Source organism: Castor canadensis, chromosome 4 (genome assembly GCF_047511655.1).
Source record: "Castor canadensis chromosome 4, mCasCan1.hap1v2, whole genome shotgun sequence".
NCBI classification, from domain to species: domain Eukaryota; kingdom Metazoa; phylum Chordata; class Mammalia; order Rodentia; family Castoridae; genus Castor; species Castor canadensis.
Genome location: NC_133389.1, coordinates 52,257,335 through 52,276,236, shown reverse-complemented (window position 1 = coordinate 52,276,236; position 18,902 = coordinate 52,257,335). Strand labels below are relative to the sequence as shown.

At 45.9% G+C, this 18,902-nt stretch overlaps 1 protein-coding gene across 3 annotated transcripts in view; it reads right to left on the bottom strand.

Annotated features, from left to right (window-relative positions):
- The window catches only part of Cables1 (Cdk5 and Abl enzyme substrate 1), a 100,978-nt gene that overhangs the window by 47,871 nt on the left and 34,205 nt on the right, over positions 1–18,902 (bottom strand). For all 3 annotated transcript variants that reach the window (XM_074070154.1, XM_074070152.1, XM_074070153.1), the window contains exons 2-3: positions 12,701–12,772; positions 6,866–6,958 (exon numbers count right to left, since the gene is read on the bottom strand). In XM_074070154.1, the coding sequence (XP_073926255.1) occupies positions 6,866–6,894 (29 nt within the window). In that variant the 5' untranslated portion in view covers positions 6,895–6,958; positions 12,701–12,772. The remainder of the gene's footprint in view (positions 1–6,865; positions 6,959–12,700; positions 12,773–18,902) is intronic.

The window sequence follows — 18,902 nt, the reverse complement described above, 5'->3', positions numbered from 1 at the left end:
ACATGTCATCATTTACATCTGCCTCCCCAACCAGTCTCTAACTCCTTGAAGCAGGACCTTTTCTGTTTTATTCACTGATAACTTCCGCACAGTCCCACCAAGCAGGTGTCAGTAGCATGTGTTGAACAGACTGTATGTGCATATCACTGCATTCCATGTAGTCAACAAACTGCTAGCTAGATAGAGGGAGGGGGGATTTCTAGTCCAGGCACCCAACTGCAAAGCTCATTCTGTTTTTTAAACATTTGGGGCAGGGGAGGCTGGTACTGGAGTTTGGGTTCAGGGCTTCATGCTTGCAAGGCAGACACTTTACTGCTGGAGCCATACCTCCAGTCCTTTTTGTTCTGGTTATTTTGGAGATGGGAAGTCTCACTTTTTGCCCAGGCCAGCCTGGACTGCCATCCTCCTGTTTCACATTCCTGCTGTATGTGGTAGCAGGCATATGCCACTACACCCAGCTTTTTACTATTGAGATGAGGTTTTGCAAACTTTTTGCCTGGGCTGGCCTTGAATGGCCACCTTCTGGATCTCAGCCTCCCAAGTAGTTAGATTACGGGCATGAGCCACTGGTTCCTAGCCTTTCAAAAAAAAAATTATTACTATGTATTAATTGTACAAAATAAAAGGTTTCATTGAGACATTTCACGTATATGTAAATCATACTTTGATCACCTTTACCCCCCCTCGACCGTCTCTTATCCTCTCCAACCCACCCCCTTCCCCAAAATCCACACACTGTAACACAGCATGTCACACTGAATGTGAGAAAAGTCTGTGTTGAGTTCTCATTTTTAAAACTCATTAGCTAAAAGGCCTAGGGCTAGGAAAAAATGGCTTAAGCAAATGTGAAAGAATGGTGTGAAGGAGGGTAATAAGCTAAAGACTAAGAAAGAAAAGAAAACTGGCACCCTGCAATCACACCTCCTATCTGGATGTACGTGACTCCTGGCCACAGAGCCATCCCAATACAAATCCAGTGTTCTAACAGATGGGCACAAACCTGGCTGGGTGTAAAAGCCATGTGCTCCCATTAGGACAAGCCAGTTAGCGTGCACTGTATTTACCTCAAATTGTTAGCCTAGGTGGAACATCCCCTGCCCATCTGAATGCCCAGGTAATTTTCATAGGAACTTCTGAAAAGTGTCTCTTCTATACTGGAATTGATCATCTAACTAAATTACATCTATCCCTGGTAAATTTAATCTCAGTGAACCGGGCCCAGCAGTTCTAGCTGGTAAAGCAACTGCATCTCAGTTGTCATCTGTAGCACATTGTCTCTCCTCCTCTCCCTGCTCTGGTCTTCCATGTGCTAACAATGGGGTGCGGGGCCTTTGTCTCCAGAGAACCCAGCAGAGAGCATGCTCTTTTACTACTCCAACCCCCTCGGCTGACAATGGGTGGCTGACAAACTTCAGCCACTCCGGGTTCTTGGGCTCCACAACCACCCAGCCCTCTTCATTCCATCCACTGGGAGCTGCTGTAATGAGGAACAGCCTGACATTTTGCTGAAATCAAGAAATGCAATGTCTATAGCAGTCCTCTAATTTGCTAACCTAGTTATTCCATCAGTAAGGAAATGAAGTTAATTTAACATGACTTCTCCTTAGTGAACTCATGTGGACTGCTAGCAACCTCCACACTCTCTAAAATGCACACAAGCCATCTGTTCCCAATCTCTGCAAACCGCCAGCCCAAGGCTTGCTGGGCCAGAACTTACCCTCTGCTACCACTGAAGACTCTTTTTTTTTTTTCTTCTTTAAACTTTTTAAAGGCAGCATTTGCCTGGCATTAGGCTTAGAACTTTTTTTTTTAATTCTCCATAGAGTTTTAAAGATCATTTGCATTTCTAAATTCTTTCCATTTCTGGGATCCAGTCCTAAAGACTAATACTCATTTGAAAGGTCTTGCCATTCTTTTATTTAACATTTATTGATTGACTACTGTGTACCCAGAACACTGCTTTGAGTCTACACTTTACTGTTCTGCTTGGTAAAGAGCTGACCTCAGCTGATCTTGTACCATTAACCCCAAACTTTCTCTTCTGAATATGGTTTGTAAAACTGTGTGGGTATCATCGGTGTTTAATTATTTTATTTTAGCAAAATATGTAACATTAAACATGCCCATAGTATACAATTCAGTGTCACTGAGTAAATGCACATGTGCAAACATCACCACTACTTCCAAAGCTCCTTCATCACCCCAAACAGCAACTCTGTACCTCTTAACAGAAACTGCCTCTCCCCCAAGCCCCTGGTCATCTCAACCTATTTCCTGTATCTAAGGGCTTACCTATTCTGGGTATTTCACATAGAGGGAGTTGTGTCATATCTGAACTTTTACGTCTGGCTTAATTCATTCACTCAGCACAGTGTTTTCAAGGTTCATGTGCACCGTAGCACAAACCAACCTTCCTCCTCATGTCTGAGTAACATCCCACATATATACCACACCTTGTTTACTCATCCTTTTGATGGACTCTTGGGTTGCTTCCGCCCTTGGGCTATCATGAATACTGCTGCGCTGGTGTACAAATACCTCCCTGAAGCCTTCCTTTCAAATGACTTGCTGGCTCATAAGGTAATTCTGTGTTTAGCTTTTTGAGGAATTACCAAACTGCTTCCCATGCAGTTGGGACCCTTTGTACAAGGGTCTCAATGTTTTCTTCTTTTTAATAGTATTTTGTTCTTTCTGCCCTCTCCACTCCTTCAAATTCTTACCAGTTTTCTTAAGGCATTCTTTTCCTAGTCTTCATGATTTTGAAAAATCAGAATTCAACAGAAATTTTTCTCACACTCCACCCTGACCTGCTGTAGTATGGTGCATGAATTTTTACCTCCCACTGTTCCCTTTGAGTAAGAGAAAGAGCTTTGCAATCAAATACCTGGATTGGACTTCTACCTCCCTCTTTCCAGAGATGTGCTGTGTAGACTCGGTAATGAGCCCTATCACTTCCTATGGTAGTGATAACAAACTACCACAAAGTTACTGGCTTAAAACACAAATTTATTATAATTTTGGAGGTCACAACTCCAGCATGAGTCTCCTGGCATTAGCAGAGCTGGTTCCCATGTGGAGGCTCAGGGGAGATCTGGTTTCCTGGCCTTGTGCAGCTGCTTAAAGCCACCTACATTCCTTGACTTGCGGCCCTTCCTCCATCTTCAGAGCCAGCCAACAGCAGACAAGTCTCGTATCATGTCACCTGACACTGGTAATCCTGCCTCCTGTTTCTACTTTGAAGGACTTTGTGACTGATTGCATTAGGCCTATAACCTCCTATCCAAAGGTCAGGTCATGAGCAACCTTAATGTCCCATTGCAGGATAACCAAACATTCACAGCTCTGGGGACAGGATGTGGACATCTTTGGGGGCCGTTACTTTGCCTAGTATAAACCAGATAGTAAAGTCTTCCTCATACAGCTGTTCCAAAGATTATTTGTATTTCTGAATTCTTTCCAATCCTCAAGATCTAGTCCTAAAGGCTGCACTCATTTGAAAGGCACTCATGTATCTGACAAACACCTACTGCATTTTGAATTCATGAAAAGAAGCCCATTTAGTACTTTCAGCCTGGCACCCTGTAAGCACTCCATTAGTATCGTCCATTATCACATTGTGACATTCATAACTTTATATTCTCTTCAGGCCACAAGAATTTACTTAGTCTGAGTCCCTAAAATCCAGGGAAGCATTGCTTCTTTCCTAACCGTAAGTCTACTATGACTCCCCCCAGCATCCAGGAGCACTGACCTGTCTCATCTTCTGTGTTGAGGCAGGTGTAGGCCTAGAGAGCAGCACTCTCTTCAAGCTTCCCCCACCTGCCAGAGACAAGCACCTGGGGGGTTTGGCAAGGGTTCACCAGTCAAAGCTGGCTTAACCTGTGCTGCTGAAGACCCATCACTCAGGTCAGCCTGTGACCTGTGTCAGGAAATATGGTCCTTAGCTTCGCCTAGCTCAGTAGGCTGCAGAATGACTATCAGCTTGGTCCCTCTGCTCTTCATCCACATACAAAGTCCTCTTCCAGCCTCACAGAATTCACTGATTTCATACAGACGAGCATGATTTTTATTAATTCATCCCCATCACAACCATATGCTCTATTCCAAGGTGTTCGCTTCCACCTCCCAGGCTGGTTGGGAGTCACAGATGGAAGAAATTCCTTACAGGGGAACATGGAGCTGCCTCAGATCCCAAGGCTGATTCCCCAGTGACTACTCTGACATTACTGATCATTAGGTCTACTTTTGTGATTTTTTTGTTTTGCCTTTCAGTGTTACAAGTATTACCTCTCACTGTATCTGGGTCTCGCAAAATTGTGCTGGAAATTCTTGGGCAGGTCAGAGTCTCATGACAATGATGTCCCCTGCTTGTTTTGTGATCTGTTCTCTGGTCCTCGGTGAGATGAGGGACACAAATCCTCAACAGAGGGATCTCTATCACACGATCAGCAGTCTAGGGCACAAGAGAGCCTCAACAACAAGGTCTTTGGGGGCAGAAGGGCCAGTAGGCCCCAAGTTTGCCCTGCAGACTGAGAGGCTGGGCTGGGCCACTTAGAGGTCACTCGGGAGACCTGGAATTGCACACAGCTGCAAGTGGGTGGAAACCAAGCTGGGGCAATGACAGAAGACTGTGGGAGCTGGAGGGAGCCTGCTGGGGGCCTCAGGTGCCACACACTCACCTCCCGCTCCTGAGGTGGGGTCATCAGAGACCTCTGTTGTCCCTCCTGTCCCTCCTCCTAGAGCATGACCATGAGCTCTCTACCCCACTGATGGCACTGGAGCTCATCCAAATGCCCAGCTGCCTCCACCAGAACACTGCACTGTGCTGCCTGCGGCCCTGGGACAAAGCTCTGCTTTCCTTTCTGAAAGGCTGGGTCACATCTGCCTGTTCACCAGCCTTTACCATAGCTTCCTCCTGTCACCTCAGAAATCCTACTTTCTCCCTGGCTTCCTTCCCGGTTCTCTTCATCTAAAGACAATCCACCCTTTAATAAATCTGACGGAGGAAGGAGAGCCCCTGGCCCTTTCATGTTCTGTTTGCACAAGGAAAACCAGCTTTCACCTGGGCAGGTACAGTCTGTGGTTCTTACAGCTCTTGTTCCCACCCTAACTCCCAGTCCCCAGGTCTTCAGAGTGGTGACTCCCCTCAAAATTCCCCATCAAAACTGTTGATGCCATCCCGGGTCAGGACATATAGGAGGCAGCTCTGTACTGTAGCTGGGAAATCCCATTAATCCGACCCTTTCATTAACTACACCCTCTCACTAGCTAACCATGCCAGGGAATGACTGACTTCGTGCCCTGGGCATCAGCATCCAGAGGCCAGAATATTTTTAATTTGGCTCCTTTGTTATTGAGTTTATTTAGAAATTTGTTATTGATTTTATTTAGAAATTAAAGCCTCCCCATGTTTATGTTGTATGTAAAGAGGGTACAGAAGAAAACCCCACAATTGTAAATAAATAATTATACTAAAGATGTTATAAGAAATGGCCTCAAAAGAAAAATGATGATTAAATGAATAAGGCACAGTGACCATAGGGTAGGAGAGAGAATTCCATTTAGAGTATTCCATTTAACAAATAACAATTGGGTAAATTTTTTGTTTGTCTTTGGAGACAGGGTCTTGCTATATAGTCAAGACTAGACTAGAGTCAAGATCCTCCTGCCTCTGCCTCCCAAGGAGGAGCAGAGGATTGCAGGCATGTACCACCATGCCTGGCTCCAGCCGAATGAACTTTAACTGAATGCTCCATCCTTAAAATAGGAACATATATTGACTATGTAAAAATTATTTGGAGCCCTCAATTTTGCTACTCTGACATCACAATAAATATAAAATTATGTTCCCTGTTCCTATAAGTCTTAAAAAACAGGTACAAATCTCAAGAAAATAAGTCTTTATAAACCATAATCATTAGTGTTATTAAACATGTTTGTAAAGTGTACTTTCCATGACTGAATTCCAGGAATGCTGAACCTTAATGAGTCTCACTAAAAGATTTCTCAGCAAGTTTCATTTTGCAAAGATTAGAAGGTGTTAGGAGGACCACAAGGTCATCTAGAAATCAGGCCATCAAACAAGATGGTCTTTGCAACAGGAGCTCTGATCTGGGCAAGCATTTCTAACTTAGTCTAGTCAGCTGGGAGGGGCTGGCCCTACGGATCACAGAGCATCAGGGAACCCCAGAGGTCCCAAACTCAGTTCCCACTGCTGCTGCCATTGGATTGAGATATATGAGTTTAGGTATTCAATCCTAAACTGGCAACAATGATCCCAATCTATGCATCCTCCAGAGTTTTTAAGGTCAAGGTGGTATAAATTTCAACCACAATCATTTTTACTTAATGACCTTCAAGGTGCTTCTCAGAAGAACAAGTACAGAGCTGGAGAAACTCTTATGTTGGAAGTTAGCAGGCCCAGGAACCTGAACCAGTGCTGAGGAAGGATCTGCTGGCAAAATCCTGATTCTGTTCTCCTAAAGAGAGTCATCAACACCAGAGCCAAAGCCAAGTTCAGGCCCAGATCTGGCAAGGTTATTTACTGACCAGTGCATACAGTGGTGGTGACAAATGAAAATAAAACCAACGAAGCAGAAAAAGAAACACAGAAAAAGACTGTTTTTCTGTTTAAAGTTTTCTATAAAAGTATTATTTGTGTGCTATCAAAAATTCAGTATGTTTGTCTAAGCCTCTTGCTAAGCTATTTTCTAGATTCCTTTTGGTGATTCTGGAGTGAGTGGGGTAGAGATGTTTGGTGAGGTCCCATGGATCCTGTTCATCCTAAAAGTGAGGGCTTAGCCCAGCTCAGCTCTGGTCCCTCCCACCTACTGACCCTGGAGACAACTTTTGTTTTAAGTAGTACCTGCCATTCCTGGTGTCATGTTGTCGCATGTTCTTGATAAAATGAATCTTCTTAAAGTTCTTTGGTCTGGGTGAGCCTGAGAGAGTTCGACATCTGAAAAATAAAGTCATTTTAAAAACACAGTCAGTTGCCCGCTGGACATCTGAGACATCTCCACACAAAGACAGGAAGGAAAGACTAGATGAATGGTTTGAGTCACTGTAAGGCAGGCAGAAATCGGCAGGGGTGATGGAGACAATACGGCTGGGAGCAAGGAAACTTTAAAAACCCCAATGACAGACAACTTCCTTGATAAAACCGGTAATATTTTATATGAGTCTCTGAAAAGCTAGCTGATGAAAATGATTGTCCTTAGTCACAATAACATAACCTGCACAGATTCCAAAGACTTTATTCTTCACTGTCATCTTACAAAGAATCCCCCCGACTCAACAGAGGTAAAGGGAAAAGAAAGTTGTAAATTTAAAGGATCTAGAGCTGGGGGTGGAGGGGGGCAGAAAGAACATAGAAAAATCAGTTTAAAAACAACCCTGAGTCATTTTTCTTCCAGAGCAGAATTTTGGCCTGAATTACCTGGACAGTTGCCCCAACTGTCTATGCCTGGGAAATCACAGCTTAATCTGAATGGGAATCAGAGATCCTGCAAATTACTGGTTTTTTGTTTGTTTCAAGATAAGTTTTAAATAAATTATCTATTAAACCAAAGTGACTTGGATTCAAAAATTTTTTTTCCTGGAATGTAAATTCGCTTGCACTGTAGGTTTGACAGACCACAGACAGAAGAAATCTTACTAATATCCAGTGTTTTTTAAGTTACCTGGTAAATACTAAGTCACAATACTGCAATGTCACCACTACCAGAGCAAACACCCAACAGTCTGGAGCTTGGTCTTTTCTTCACAAAGGATGCTGTGACTTTTCTATTTTGTTTTTTTGCTACCAAAACCTCTTTCTGACCAGTGGCCCCAAGAGCTGACTCCTGCCATGGGATGTGGGTGCCCATTGCCTCACCTTCAGAAAGGAATTCCAGAAAAGCAGTGTCCAGAGTTCTGAGCTGGGTGTCACACAGGTCTAACTTGGAGGTTTCAGGCAAAGAGGCAACAAGATGACTCACTGGGAGGCAGAGCTACGGGAAGGTGGGTGTGGGGCACATGTGGGAATGGATGGAGTCATGGACGTACAGGGCAATCCGCATCTTTACTGTCCCCCAGGGCCATTTCCACGGGGCTCAGGCCTGACCTGCCCTCTTCAAACTTCTGGAAGCCTTTTCCTAGCATGCTGGACCTCATTTGTTGTTGTTAAAGAAACATCACCTTAAAATGTAATTTAACTTGACTAAACACCACTGAAGTAAATGAATATAGATGAAGCCAAGACAGGTTATCAGGTATTTACTGTGGGGCTCTCGCTGAGAGATGGCATGGGTGGGGAAGAGGAAGGCTCCGCTCCACTTCTGGTCACCATTCACTACAATGGGGCAGGAGGTTCCTGCACAGACCGTGGCCTCCTGGCCTCCACCCCAAATGCACTACCACCCTGATGCATGACTGCAGAGGCACTCAAGGTTCCCAACTGTCATTATTATTACTATTCCCGGTTCCTCTCTGCTGTTGTTGTGAGGACTAAATGATAACTTACATAAACTTCAGAAGCTGTCAGGTGACACACTCAAGTCAGTGTACCTACGTGCATATACACCCACATGTCATACACAAATGACAAGTATTGTTGCGATGCGATTATTGTCACTGCTGTTGTTAACAGACCAGGAGGGTGCTTTTTTGGTTACTCTTCAAAACAGCAGCCTTTATTAAAGGTCCTGAATTCTTGGTTTTAAATGCAGTCTTCAACATGTGCAGAGCACTGCCTGAGGCCTTCTAGGAGCGGGTTTCAGGCAGTTAAAGTAGGGCACATTCCCACCAGTTCCCTTCCACCCTAACTTCCAAACCCAGATTTAATCAGTTTGGGGCTCAAGGGGACAAGGCCTCACTTTGTCTTCTTGGGGCCACTGTCTAGAAGCAGACCCAGACTGCCCCCATTCTGACTCTGAATGACGGGCTGAGTCTATAGGCCACTCAAGATTCCCAACTGTCTTGTACATAGAAAGTTCTAGAAACATGGGGTTGCTGGAAAGAGCATCTCTCAAAGCATAAAGAAAGGCATGCCTCTTAGCAGTTTCTGGACAGGGCCAAGAGTTCAGGAATGGACTCATACCTTACCTCACTCTACCCTCAAAACCAGAGCCACCTGGGCCGGCCAGTCTGAGGGCAGCAGGCCAAGAGCTAGAGTGAGCAAGTACAGTTGGTTCACTGATCCCACTGATCCACCTCAGCACGCTCTGGAACCTTCCTCATCCCACTTTGGGGAAGCAGGTACCAATCCCAGCACACAGAGGAACACCTGGAGCTGTTCCCTGCCTCCTACGCCTGAAGAAAAGAGGAGCGCTTAACTCCTTGCCTTCCACTAGGACTGGAGTTAGCAGAAGGGCCATAGTTGGCTTCCAGCCAACTGGAAGGTGGTGGAAGGAGGTGGAAGGAGGTGGAAGGAGGTGGCCGCAGTGATGACCAACAGCTGCAGCCACCAGCACCCAGCAACCTAAATGGTCTGGGAAAAGTGATGGCTGCCATCTTTACAGCAGGCCAACCAAGAACTTTCTCAGTCCCTAGTAGAGACCTGCTACCATCTTATTTCTGCTGTACCAGTAAGCGCCAGGCAGGTGTTCCCCCTCCTCAAAGTCCTCTCGCTGTAAGTGCTTAATTCTTAGAGTTTCCTGCCCTCCAGAACGCCAACAAACCATGACACGCTTGAGAAAAGTCAGACTTTTGACAGAATGACTTAATAAATGCCAGCTCCCAGTTTTAACTCTACACCCTACTAATCTAGCCCTTCATTCAGTAAGCTTTTGTTATCTTCCTTTTTATAACATTCAACCAAACCGCCAGGGAATCTAAGAAATGCATGGAGAGAACTGTGGTGTTAGCAACAATTGCCAAGGAAACGAACACTGGGCCTCATCAGGTTGCAGCAGGTTAAGCAAAGAACAAATTAATTTCAAAGCCGCCTGCAGTCACACGTAAATACCCACTTAAACACATACATTTTAAGGGATACAAAATTAAATTAGGATAGAATTAAATCAAAAATTAATTTAATGAAAGATTAGCTGTTTCTTGTTAGCACTGATTATAGGATACACTTAATTATGCATTTGTTTTATGTGCTGAGCTTAAAAGCAAGTTGGGCTAATAGCTTTCCCACCCCACAGTTACCAAAATACCTTACTGCCATTATTGCTACTTTCTTATCACAGAATGGAAAGAAAAGAGCTCAGCCTTCCCATTTTACAGATGGGAACACCAAGGCCCTACAGACTCTGAGTTTGTAAGGTCATATAACCATTTAAAAGTCAAGCCAAGCACTCAGGTCACCACAGTCCCAAACTAATGACCCTTCTACTTCACACTAATTTTATTTCCCAAACAAGCAAATTTCTTTCTAAGCAAATATGAGAACTTTTTTTAAGATTAAAAAAAAAAAAGTCTGCTTGGAGAAATAAGGGTTTCTAAAACTGCCTTACTTTCTCCTTATTTAAAAAATTTTTTATTTATAAAAGATTCCTTTGAAATCCAGTATGGTACTCTGTCAGTAAGAGGTGGATCAGACCCTAGTTAAGGCAGGTAAGCCATGTTTACTGAGCTCCTTTGCCAGTCTGAGAGGAGGCTGCAGGGGTGACAGGGCACAGACCAGGAACGCAGCACCCAGGCTGTCCTCCCATCTCCTCCCCTTTATCTTCTTAGAGACACAACAGCCCTGTCGTGGAATCCCTGTGGAAGGGGTACCTTGTTCTTGCCTGGTATCTTTCTGCTCTCAGTTGCCACACAGCTCCAAAGGTCATGGCTTCCAGAAGTCTCAGGAGGCACAAGGTGCCTTTTGGCTCTACTCACTGATTTCCCTGTCTGCCACACGGTTAGGGGACAGCCTTGGTCAGAGAGGCAACCTTACCGCTCACTGTCACTGGAGAACACTGCTCCTCCACCGTCACTCTTATCTGGACCAAAGCCAGCTCCATGACTTGATTCTTTTTTTCTTTTAAAGTAGTGTTTTATTTTTTATTTTTTCAGTGGTGGGGATGAAACCCGGGACCTTATGCATGCTAGGTAAGCACTCTACTACTGAGCTATGTCACCAACCTTTAGTTTTGTGAGACAAGGTCTCACTATGTAGCCCAGACTGGCCTTGAACTTTCAATCCTCCTGCTTCCACTTCCCAAATGCTGGGATTATAGGTGTCTGCCAAAGTGCCCAGCTCCTGACTTGACTCTAGTTTGGAAGTTCTAGCAGGGGAGTGCAGCTACTCCTATGCCAGGCCTGAAGAACAGTCTCCTCTGTGGGGAAGGCCGTCCTCCTTGACCAAGTGCATAGCTTCAAGGAAAGAGGAACAAGGAACTTGAGGGAGGAAGGGGATGCCTGTCTAGCCAGCTTGCTCAACCCTGACAATGAATAGGGTGACAGATGTCAAAGCCAGATCCCCCTCCCATCCTCCTGCTTGACTTTTAATGAGGCTGCTGCACGGCTCCTGTAGGGAAATGGCCTTCCAACACGTAAGCAGTGCCTTACAGGAGGACACTTGTGCCCAAGTCACGCATGTCAGCACACAGCACCGTGCCATCATCCCTCAGGGTTCCCAGACGCTGCACAGGTTTCCAGACTTCAAAGTGCCCATCAGACTTTCTGGCCCTAACTTTCGGATGTCACATCCATGACCAGTTTGTGGTTACGTGATATCTGGGCTTCTCGTGCAGGTGGGGCTGTGGGCATGACCTCCATCCTGGAAGTGAGGCTCTGGATAGGGAAGGAGCCTTCTCCAGGGGAAGACTACACTCTGCACAGCAGCACCTCCCAGGCTCACGGGGGAACCATGGACTTCCAAGTCCTGCCAGCAGCCAAGTCAAGGGGAGCACAGAAGCAAGTTCATGGGGAACTGACCATGAGTCCATGGGAGGTGACATCCTTCCGTGGACCTCTAGCCTGCTGCCTGCCTCACAGTCCTGGTGAAGCCCCAGTGTCCCATCTTGCCTTCCTTCTGCAGGGATGAGCCTGCACCAAGCCCTACCCAGCCTAGGGCTGCAGGGAGGATGCAAGGAGTCACAGCATGTGCGTATTTATTCCTTCACAACGAGGGCCTGGCTGGACCTCAGTATGGACACAGGCCAATGGAGAAGGCGGGACCAGAGGAGGGGAACCTGCCAGTCACAGGCACTGCACAGCTCAGCAACTGCTGTCACCCAAAAAAGATGCCTCGCCAGTGTTTTTCTAATCCAAAGGGGAAAATGAAATGCTTCTCACCCAAGGGAGCTCTTGCAACTGCCCTAACCAGGTTTCTCCAGCAACTAGCTAAGGAGTGATGTCATGGTCACCTCCTAAGGAGCTCTGGTTGCTCCTGCTGAAAACGAAGATCATAACAACTGTGTAATCACATCTGGGATAATACCAGGCTCTTCCACTAAGAAGCAGCCCTTACAATGAAAAGGAGGGGAGCTGAGGATGCAGCTCAGTGGTCCAGCACGGGCTTGCATAAGGCCTTGGGTTCCATGGGGGTGAGGGGAGGGAGGGCAGATGTCCCACGTTCACAGGAAAATCAGTCCAAGATTGGAATTTTCTAGTTTTCCAGCTCTAATGGCCCTCAGGGTTAGGGTGGAATTAGGAATACATTCATAGTCACTGGGAGACAAGTGGCCATTTTTAAACTTTAGTTCTGAAGATTAAGAACTTAAAAAAAAAATCGACCTGTGTTACCAGCTGTTGACATATACATAAATAAACATGGCAGAATTACCTTCGGAGAGGAGCATTCTCCTCAATGTCTTCCAGGGTCTCCAAAGATGACCTCTGGGAGATGAGGCGGCGTCTGCAGAAGGAGAGGAAACCAGGAGTTAAAACTGCACTGCAAAACCAATCAGACATTTATGTAAACCCAAAGCTGTCTTAAAAAATAAAGTCCAGTAAGAAAACAAAACAAAGCAGACGAAAGCTATCTTTAAGAGGCTGCCTGGTTCCCACTCCGCACAGGGACACCAGGCCCCTCCTGTCGTGCTGCATTCCCCACAGTTCGAAGCCTCTTTGTGGTGATTACAGAAGTGGCTGACCCTTTTAGGCTGCAATTTCCCCCCAAAGACAAAAGAAAAAGGACAGGGGACCTCCAGTAACATTCAGTATAATTTGGTGCTGTGTGAAAGCTTTTTATAACATTAGCTAATAGACTAAGGATTCAAATATCAGAGATCTGAACTACATAACTGATGAAAATTGAAATTTTAAAGCCACATTGAAAGAAACCTCAGAGTCATTAAGAGGCAATAAAAAAGTTACAGTCTCTGGAAGCCTGTTATTTCAGAAGTAACTGGAAACAAGAAATTACTCTTTTAGGAGAACTTCTCAGAGACCGGCATGACTATGCAAAACAGTAACTTTTCGGATCGCTGAAGAATTGCACGCCACCTGCTAAAACCCCCTCAAGCTAGTTTCTTTTGCCAGGCTGAAATAAGAATAGGTCCTAGCTAACTAAGAATATCTGGTACAGGAGCGGGGCAGGGTGGTAGGGTAACTTTAAATAAATCCATTTGAATGAAGTCTACTCATTTCATAGCAAATGATTTGGGAAGGAGGGTGGATAGAAAGGTTTGTCTGGGTTCTTACCTTAAAAAGAAAATGGGGCTAAAATAAGAAGGTAAAAGTCTATTTTTTATATCACATTTGACAAAATTTAGGTTGACAGCATGCAATTATAATCATGTTCTAGATTGTTCAAAAGAACAAAGAATGAAGCTTTCTTTATCTTTTTTGGCTTCTGTGTATACCTTTTCTTTCTTAACAGCACCCCAAAACCCTTTGCTCAATGTTTTACTTTTCGTAAGATAATCAGAAAGGTCTTTTGGAAACTGTTAAGGGCTGCATCATTGTGCAAGGGCCTCTCTTAATCTTTTGATATTCAAATCCTTTTTAAAAGGCTCCTCACATACCCTTGTCCTCCTTTTCTCTCCTCTCACAGTCAGCTGGTCTACCTCTCCCAGATCCTCGTTTACCAGCACCAAGTGGTTTTCCAACCTCCCTTCCCCATCATCAGCTGGACTTTCTGCAGAAGCTACAATTTTACCTTGTAATTAAGTAACATTAAGTTTCCATTTGCACAACATGGCCAGGTCTCTGACAGACAGCTAGAGCTGTCTGAGAGACTCTGCTTTTACCAGGGCATGATACAAAGGGGACTGAGAGCACAGGGAACTGATTTGGTTGTTTTGGCAGTACTGGGGTTTGAACTCAGGGCCTTGCTCTTGGTAAGCAGGTGCTCTACCACTTGAGCCATGACCCCAGCCCTTTTTGCTATTTGTTATTTTTCAATCTTGTGCTTTTTTGCCCAGGGCTGGCCTCAGACCATAAGCCCCTTACTTCCACCTCAACACTGCACACCAGCACTAGGGATTTTAAACGTAGCCCACACATGAGGAAACAGGATGCACTGCAACCCCAGGAACTCAACACACTAAGACTCCTGAGACGGAGCTCTGCAACTGTGGTTCTGAGCATCTGCCCCTCGGTTCAGGTACAGTTACTCTGAATTCTTCGTTAATCATGAAGAAAGCTGGCAATTGAACCCCAGTCTCTCCGGCTGTTTTGTCTGGTTGATCCAGGGTTCTGGGCTGTGACTGGGGCTGGGGCTGTGGACATCACTGCCACTCCAAGAGCAGCTCTCAGCAGCAGCCACCTCTCCCTCTCTGCCCCCATCCACAGGGCTGTGTAATTCCACAAAGGGCATGCCTAGGTGCTCAGCTCTGGGGCCTTTGACAGCTCCTTAATCCTTATACCTCTATACATGTCTATAAAATTAGAAAATGACAGTAAGTGAAAAGGCTGACTGTCCTAGCTCCAACCCCTCCTCCAGTCCCAGACAGTAACAGGGGCACACCAAAATGCCTTGTGCCTAAGCCCACCTGAGATGTGTTCCTTCCACACCTGTATACCAAGTTTATACACAACTAAGTCCATACTTATCTACAACAGGATCCACTGGGAAGCATGAGTCATACTTGCTGGTGCACTGGCCACCTGCAAAATTAGTGCCTACCCCCTAGCCTTTTTGCCCTGCTCTGTTCCCCATGTCTCCTCAACAATGAAAAAATAGCTATTTCAGGGCCAGGCATAGTGGCATATGCCTCTAATTCCAGTGCTTCGGAAGCTGAGGTAGGAGGATCTTGAGTTCTGGGTCAGCCTTAGCTACACAGTGACCCTGTCTTAAAAGAAAAAAAACAAGGCTGGGGGTGCGACTAAAGTGACAGAGTACTTGATGTAAGGTCCTCAGTTCAAACCCCTATATAGCCAAAAAACGGCAGTGTCACTGACATTTAGTTATTGTATGTCTCTTCACAGCCAGACTGCCATTACAGATAACAAATCCACAAGCAGAAATACACACACAGTTGCAGACACTGACAACCTCACTCAAGTCTGCCATCCCTTGAGCCTTCCTTTGCAGAACAGCATTTTCAGGTGACCAGTAAGTAGATAATGCTTTACAGTGACTATACAGCTCAAGGACTGCCATCTTTCAGTCATCCTGAGCAGGTGCCCTGCCCTGCCAGCTCTGTGGTCACTAGTCAGGCAGTAGACACAAATCCAGGACCCAGCAAGGCCCAGCCAGGTTCACGCTCAACCAGCATGACTGAGCCTGGCCTGCCAGGATGTGGCTGGGTTTGACTCCTGTCCTCAAGGGGCTCATATGACGTGAGAATCCACAGGACCACCAAGGAATTCCATGAGAATCCATCAAACCCCACTGTCCTTTGGGGCCATCCTATTGCTGGGTGGTTACGAGAGCACCCTAGCTGAATCCCACCTGAAAACAGGAGGCCTTTGTGGGTAGTCTGGGCCCCACAGGCCCATCCATCATTCAGAGCAGGTGTTCACCCTAGAAAACCAGGTACGTCCACAAACGCATAATTCCTCGATGTGGACAAGCTGCACCCAGCTTTTCCCACACTCTAAAAGAAGGTGCTCATTTTGAAAATAACCAAATTAGAATATATCTTTTTTTTTAAGTTACAAGAACTTGCTGTTTAAGAAGATGGCACAAACCTGGATATTTTTCTCATGAGTTGAACAGGTGTACATGCGCACACACGCGCACACACGCGCTATTACAGCCTAAATGTTCTCTCCTGTTAGGAAGTGGAGTTCAGGGAGGTGACGAGGTAATGAGGGTGGAGCTGTCATGAATCGGATAAGCCCTTTGCACAAGGGACCCAGAGAGCTCCCAGCTCCCTTTCTGTCACATGAGGATGCAAGGGAAAGTTGGTAGTCTGTCACCAGTTTGGGCCCTCACCAGCCCAAAACCAAGCTGGCAGCTAGCATTTGGGTCATGAATTTCTAGCCTCCAGAACTGTGAAGAAAGAAATTTCAGTGTTCATAAGCCTCCCAGTATATGGTTACTTTGTTATAGAAGCCTGATTAAGACAAAGACGGACAGACACATGTACAGGGGCATACATAAAGTTAAGATTCCTTAAAGCGGAAAAAAAACCAAAACCTAAATGCTCACCTGTTCCTTTAAGTTCACAGATTTGTTTCCCTTCTTGGTGAATGGAACCACACAGAATATTCTTTGAGATGGAGACATGGAGCTCAGAAAGGACTGACACCAATCAGTAGAAAGAAACCGTCACAGGGTGCCCTGAGACACAGAGGAATTCTGCTCTTCTATCTAAAATGACAATCTGTTTGTTGCCACAAAGTTGTGCCCTGAAGGAGGCAGTGGTCACTCAGGGGTACTCTTCTCCCCTTCCTACCACCTTATTAGATCTTTCCAAAATATGTTAGTAATGCTCCCCCCACCCCCACCCCCGTCCTTGGGTAGCCTGCCATGGATGAGGTGGCTAAGGGCAGGCGGCCAACTCAACCAGTCACTTTCACCCTGCAATTTGCCTCATAGGCGAGGCTTTGCCATCTCCTTATCATAGGGCACAGTTAACAAGCAGAGGTCTTTGCGTATTTTAATGAATGATAAAGAATACTTAGTCTTGCATCAAAATAGCAGCCACCTTAATAACCAAGCAGACACTGAGTAATAGACAGGCAGGGCTCAAAATAAAAGCTTCATGTGCTGACGCCATTGATGGATGTGTCTATGTCTAGTCTCCACACTGAGTAACACACCTGGGGGTTCCTTGTCTTGTTTAACAATTACAAGCAAGGACCTTCCACAATGGCCACATTAAGAGGCTGGTGTGGTTCACACTTAACACTCATGAGGAAACCAGTCTCCCAAAAATGAGTCGTTTTAGAACACAATGCTTTGAGCGAGTGACTAAGTAAGAAAGAAGTAATCCATAACTGCATGATTGCGTATCTGAAAACACCTATGTGGACCAAATTAATCCACTCACCATTAAGTGCTCACAGGTGATCTGGAGTGGAGAAGAGTCACCTTTGGCTTCAGGACCCCAGGGCTGGGCAAAGTGGTCCTGTTATAACAAATCCACTTATACTGAGAGTTTAAGGAAAGGTCACTTTGGGAAAGTTAGCGGGGAAAAGAACCACACAGAAGACTGCATGGCTGGGATGTAGAGGATGGGAGAGGAGAGCCCAGGGCCAGCATTTCTAACGTATCTTAGGCACAATGGGCCATGGGCTCCATTTCCAAGGCAGGAACTGTGGCCAGTCATCCAAAGTAACTGCCCAGCGGGCCTCGTGGCCTGGCTATACTGAATGGCTTTCTAGAGACTGGTGTAGGAGGGAGCACCAAAGTGGGAGCTGCATGGGGTCAGGGCTCTTTCCTTGGCTCTTCTGGAAGACAGCCTGCCTCTTCTCAGCCTGCGGGCACGGGAACTGCTGCAGTCCCTGCCCACCAATGAGGCTGTTGCAGGGTTACCCTGGGGTCCAGTGGAGCAAGTTGATCAGGGCTCAAGGACAGGGACTGCAAGGGAAAGTTCTGGCCTGAGAGTGAGGGCTGGGCTGGGATGTGCTGGAAGGGGACCCTTGGCCTCAGTCTGTGTCCCCATGTACAAAACAGTCAGGTAGGTGAGACCAATGCACCTAAGCTTGGCCACACATGGGAATGCAGGGGAGGTTAAAACTCACTGTCACCTGGGCCCACCTTCAAACAGTCATGCTTATTTGTTGGGGTAGGGTTGGGTAAAGGGGTTGTTAAAGCCCCCAGTTGGTCCCACTGAAACAAGTCATCTCCATTGCCTTCCCCAGCCCAAGGGTGGACTCTGCTCCTGACTCTTTATTCACCTTGCTCTCCTGCATCAGCTCCTATGGGACAGACACGATCACAACTGGCCCGAGTTATAAGCTGTTTCCTTCATGCTGGCATGAGGAGCTTATAGGAGTCAATGAGCAAAGGGAAAGGTGACTACTGGAGAACAGAGGCTAGGGAAAGAACAGACGATTTTCAGGTGTGAGCAGGTGATGAAGTACACAGTACATGCATGTAATTCACAAAGAACCAGGTGAGCAAAGACCTAGTTCTGATTTCTCTGGAAGCAAAACATCAGCTTAGAGAACAGGAAGGGACCTTGGGGAACACCAAGCCCAGCCATCTCTCTGTTCACAAAAAGGCAATTTCCTATGGGATTCTACTTTTCCCCATGTAAGAGCCCCACTTCTTGGCTGTGAATTGGGCCACCGGAGGATACAGGCATCTTTTCACAGGTGTGGGAGACAAGGGCATCAGAGACCTCATGACACAGTGATGGGCACGCTGAGGTCATGATCACTTCATATCTGCTCAGACAGTTGTTATGACAAGAAAAACCAATGATAAAAATACTTTTTAGTGTACCTCAAGACTTTCACAGCTTGTAATTTATTTGCTTTCATACTTCTGTCTTTTGTCCACTGACCAACCTCCCTCCCCAGTGGGCTGCTTAGAGGAAGACCACATTTTAACAACAGGTACTCAAGCAAGGCTGGGTGGCTAAACTAAAGCACTCTTCCATCAGTCAAGTGACTATTCCTGGACTTTTCCCAGAATGGCGCTCCAC